Source organism: Oryza sativa, chromosome 8, assembly GCF_034140825.1.
Source record: "Oryza sativa Japonica Group chromosome 8, ASM3414082v1".
In the NCBI taxonomy this organism is placed as follows: domain Eukaryota; kingdom Viridiplantae; phylum Streptophyta; class Magnoliopsida; order Poales; family Poaceae; genus Oryza; species Oryza sativa.
The window spans coordinates 20,278,349-20,283,743 of NC_089042.1; the positions used below are offsets into that span (position 1 = coordinate 20,278,349).

At 42.0% G+C, this 5,395-nt stretch overlaps 1 protein-coding gene across 1 annotated transcript; it reads left to right on the plus strand.

Annotated features, from left to right (window-relative positions):
• Positions 1 to 2,880: 2,880 nt before the first annotated feature.
• On the plus strand, positions 2,881 to 4,191 carry LOC4345590 (uncharacterized). The gene is made up of 3 exons (XM_015793255.3): positions 2,881 to 3,336; positions 3,452 to 3,591; positions 3,692 to 4,191. Exons 1-3 carry the CDS (start codon positions 3,018 to 3,020, stop codon positions 3,800 to 3,802), a joined length of 570 nt encoding a protein of 189 aa, XP_015648741.1. The 5' UTR covers positions 2,881 to 3,017; the 3' UTR covers positions 3,803 to 4,191.
• Positions 4,192 to 5,395: the final 1,204 nt, after the last annotated feature.

The following is a 5,395-nucleotide window of genomic DNA, read 5'->3' on the forward strand; positions in this document are numbered from 1 at the left end:
AAGCATGGCACGACCGTCCGATCTTAATCCGACGGCTGGGATGATCACCGCCCATTTAGAAGCTTCCAATAAAATATAACCGTCCATTCTTTTTAATAAATGATACTGTTAACTTTTATTTGACCTACTAAAAATTTTATATGAATATATAAGATAAAAATCATTTTAAATCATTTTTAATGATAAGATAACTCACAATAAAATAAATGATAAGTAAGCTTTATAGGACGACTCATCAAGCAAACGTGTATGTAAAAGTAAATGGCATTATGTATTAAAACACTGAGGAAGTACTAAGGCCGTGTTTACTTCCAAAGTTTTTCTTTAAACTTCCGACTTTTTCATCACATCAAAACTTTTCTACACACAAATTTCCAACTTTTTCATCACATCGTTCTAATTTCAACCAAACTTTTAATTTTGGTGTGAATTAAACACAACCTAACTAAAGAAATTTTATACAGTGTACAGGATCTATATACGTATATTATACTACAAGTACCACGTCTCCGAGGTAACATCACTGACACGCTGATCTGTGCAGCGTTCTGTCACTTGTACAGTGAACAATAGCGTCTCTCTACGGTAGGAGCATATGGAAGCTGTACGGCCATCTCGTAGACGTCGACACGTATGTTCCCAGGCTAGGGTACGTAAGCAGCTGGGAGCCCTTACCTGTGGGGCCCACCGGTATGTTCGCTGGTGCCACGTGGCCCACGTTGCATTGATTGGGTGTTGGCATAGTTAAAGTTTCTACCAGTGGGGTCGTGACACGTGTCGAGGATGGGCGATGCCATTTGGAGAGCTTAAGATCTGCCTTTTTTGTGCACTGGAAAGGCAGCAAAAGGGTGAAAATGTGGGGAGAGAATAATATGGTGTTGTGGATGTTTCACTGAGATTGGAAGTTTGGGAGAAAAATAAGGGTGGGAATCCAATGAGGAAGGTACATGGAACTATGGAAGTGTGATCCAAGATCCAAAAACCCAATGTGTAAAATGTGGAATTGCATTTTTTTCTCTCTCTTTTCATTCAAGAATGTAATGGTAGAAATTGATGTCAGGTAGATTCCTAATCATATTGATATTAGTAGAAAACAAGTGGGGGAAAAGAATATAGAAAGTCAATTGAGATGAAATGGCTATGCTGTTCTTAACTACTATACTTGGTCTCTCTCTCTCTCTCTCCATTCTAAAAAAAAATCAACTTCTAAATTATAAACCTGATGATGGGACCCATGTAAATATTAATAACTAGAAATTATTTTTCTAAAAGAACGTAGGGTATACATTATGCGTGTATGATCAAGACCAACATCGATATCTATGTGACCATGACCACCATCGATATCGTCGTCGATTGCAAACTAGATATACATCTCTTAGGGCCTTAGACAAATATTGTGGATGTTAACATTCCTTTTTTTCCCTTCTAATAACTAGAGTTTTACACCGTATACAGCCATGTGGATTTTTCAACCCTATCTAGGAGACACACATATGGCATGCTCAAAACATGCCCTGACGTAGAAACAAAAGAACAAGTCTATCCACTGGGCAGCCCACTGTTAAACATCAATTAATCCGGCCGGGCAGAAAGAAATAATTCCTTTTTCCTGTTCATTCACATGCCTAAACATGTGCTCCCTCCGTCCTATAAAAAAACTAACCTAGTATTCCCTCCATCCTGAATTGATCATCATATATATTTATGCACAAAGATCAAGGATAATTTAAATCGCATCAATCAAGACACCATGCACATATTATCACAATGCATGCATCGATTAAAACACTATGTCAATTATACTCTAGCATGCACATATACTCCTATGCTGCATTAATCCGTGTCCATGCGGTTATATGATGATCAATTTGAGAAATTTTGGATTCTATTATATGATGATTAATTTGGGAAGGAGAGAGTACCAGATATAACACATCATAGTACTACGAATTTAGACATACATTTTATCTTGTACTAGAATGTGTCACATCCGATCCTAAATTCATTTTTTAGAATGAGTACAATAGTAGGCTACAAGTCAGCTGCAAACACATGTAGAGGAGAGAAGAGAAGAGAGAAGAAAAGCGGGCTACAGATTTGTAGCCAGCTGCAGCACGAACTACAATACGTTGTGTGTGTGCGAGATGTGGGACCATATATTAATGGTTTATAGATAACTATTATATGAATGAGCTATTAAATTGGCTATAGATGATTTGTAGTTAGTAGATGGCTATACTATCAAACTTGCTCTTATGGGACGGAGGGAGTACTCCTCCTTTGTCCTTCCCAAAATAAATTCGTTTTTCATCCATTTCACACATATAAACATAAAATCAAAATAGTTAAAATACATCTGCTCTATCAAATCTAAATACAATTATTCTTTACTTTATCTACCAAAATAATACAATTATTTTCTATTTCTACAAACTTCAACGTAATGATTATTTAAAAATAAACTTATTATAGAATACACATGGAAGGAGAAAAAAAATTACTCTATCCGTCCCAAAATATAATAACTTTTAGCCCTTAGAATTTGTCCTAAAATATAACAACTTTTCTATCAACATTCTCTTCCGAACCAATCATAACCATCCACCATTCACTTTCCCACCTACCTCCACTATTTATCCAATCTATTTAGAACATTCACTTACCTATTTAATGACGGGGACTACTACTTGTGGATGGAGAAGTATTACCCTAATTAACACGTTGACCCCTTCGTTAATCACGTCGCTAACAGCCAACCATTATGATTAAACAAAGGCTAATTTAATTTAATTACCTCCCTAATCACTCTCGCTCGCTTGCTCTGCTCCCCTACCTCCCGCCCCGATATAAACCACCCACCCCCCGTCTTCCCCGACCGCCGCAACCACAAGCTCAGCTGCAGCTCCCACGCCGCCGGCGACGACGACCTCCTCCTCCTCCTCCTCTTCGTCGAAGGGAGCCATTGGTGACGCCGGCGAGGTGGTGGGCTGTGGGTACGGGCGGCGGCGGCGGCGATGGGGAATTGCCAGGCGGCGGAGGTGGCGGCGGTGGTGATCCAGCACCCGGGCGGCAAGGTGGAGCGGCTTTACTGGCCGGCCACCGCGGCGGACGTCATGCGCAGCAACCCAGGCCACTACGTCGCCCTCGTGTTGCTCCGTGTCTCCGCCTCCTCGTCCGGTGGTGGCGGTGGCGGCAAGGCCGAACACTCCGCCGTCGGAGCGGCCGTCGGCGACGAGTCCGGAGGGGCGGCGGCGAAGATCACCAAGATCAAGCTGCTCAAGCCCAAGGAGACGCTGCTCCTCGGCAAGGTCTACCGCCTCGTCACCTCCCAAGGTATCAAATCAATCAGAGATTATGTTCTTTCTTGGATTGCTCTGCTTCTTGCTCGATTTCCATCCATGGAGGCTTAGGCTAAAATCTAATCCGTGTCTGCTCCTTGTCCGCGCAGAGGTGACCAAGGCGCTGCAGGCGAGGCGGCAGGAGAAGATGCGGCGGTGCAAGGAGGTCACCGACCACCACCACCGGCAACCGCAGACCGGCGACTCCGCCGCCGCCGGAGAAGAACAGAGGCGACCCTCCGATCACCAGGTGATTACTCGCTCCGCCCAATTCTTGCTCTCTCCCTCTCTCTCTTCTTCTCCGACCAGCTGAATTTGTGTTCTGAATTCCCCTCTTCTTGGTGACTCAGGAGCGGAAGCCGGCGGAGAAAGACCGGCACCGGAGCAGCGGCGGCGGCGGCGGCGGCAGAGGGCGGAATTGGCGGCCGTCGCTGCAGAGCATCTCGGAGTCGGCGAGCTGACATCGTACGGCCAGGATTAAACTACGATTAGTACAGGAGGGTTTGGTTTGGAAATTGGGAAGGTAGAAATCAGAAATGTAAATTAGGTGAAGAGTTCTCGGTTAGGTCAAGCGTAGCTGCTGGCTTGCACAGTGAAGAACTCGCAGCTTCAGAATTTTCAGAGTAGTTTTGCAACGAACAGCACAGGGTTGTTAATTAATAATTACTGCTGTAGTTTACTGCTTGCTACTGCTAGGATGGTAGGATCATCAGTTCATCAGCTAGCTGCTGATTCAAACATGAGTATAAAAAACAGGGGGGGGGGACTGTTCATGGTGTGATCTTCTTTGTTGTTTGGATCCATGTGGTCTTGGGGAAAAAAAAAGGAAAAATGGTCAATCTATTATCTACTCAGAATGAAAATGGAATTTCAAGATGCTACAGGGCCATGCATCAGTTGAGCCCACAGTGGCATGTAACCATGCGAGATCCCTCTCCGAGATTGCGCACCAGTCTTCTTCAGAACACATGAATCAGAATGCCTTCCGTAAATTTTCACCAAAAAACAACACTTTATGTAGAGTTCTTACGATTTTGCTGCTGGTTTCATGGATCGTTTCGAACCAATGGTTACCCCAACGATATCCATAAGGTCGCAGGCACATGTACATTGCAATTTGCAAACCAATTGGTGAACATTTCCAGTGCCATCCTAGGCCGAGTTTAGTTCCAAATTTTTTTTCAAACTTTCAATTTTTCTTTCACATCAAAACTTTGCTACATACACAAACTTTCAACTTTTACATCATATCGTTTCAATTTCAATCAAATTTTCAATTTTGGCGCGAACTAAACACACCCCTAGATCAACTCCTGCATGCTCAATGAGATGAGCTCGTCGGAGATTAGATTGGTGATGCATCCACCACAGTAAGGTGGTGTTTGAATTTAGGAACTTTAACTTTAGTCCTTATATTTAGACACTAATTTAGAGTACTAAATATAGACTACTTACAAAATTAATTATATAAATGAAAGCTAATTTGCGAGACAAATTTTTTAAGCCTAATTAATCCATAATTAGAGAATGTTTACTGTAACATCACATAGACTAATCATGGATTAATTAGACTCAATAGATTTATCTCTCTAAGATTATATATGGGTTTTATTAATAGTCTACATTTAATATTTATAATTACAGTCCAAAACATCGTCCCGTCTAAACAGGTCTAAACACCCCAGCGGATTTTTCACTGCATATCCTGACGCGATGAAGTAACTGCACAGGATAGAGACGGCAAAAGAAACGGGAGAGAGATCCGGATCCAGAGGCTGTGGCAGCTGCAGAGAGGCCAGAGCGGCAGGCGATTTCGGTGGTGTTTAGATCCAGGGACTTAACTTTAGTCCCTGTCTTTAGACACTAATTTAGAGTATTAAATATAGACTACTTACAAAACTAATTACATAAATAAAAGCTAATTCACGAGACAAATTTTTTAAGCCTAATTAATCTATAATTAGAGAATGTTTACTGTAGCATCACATAGGCTAATCATGGATTAATTAGGCTCATTAGATTTGTCTCGCAAATTAGTCCAAGATTATGGATGG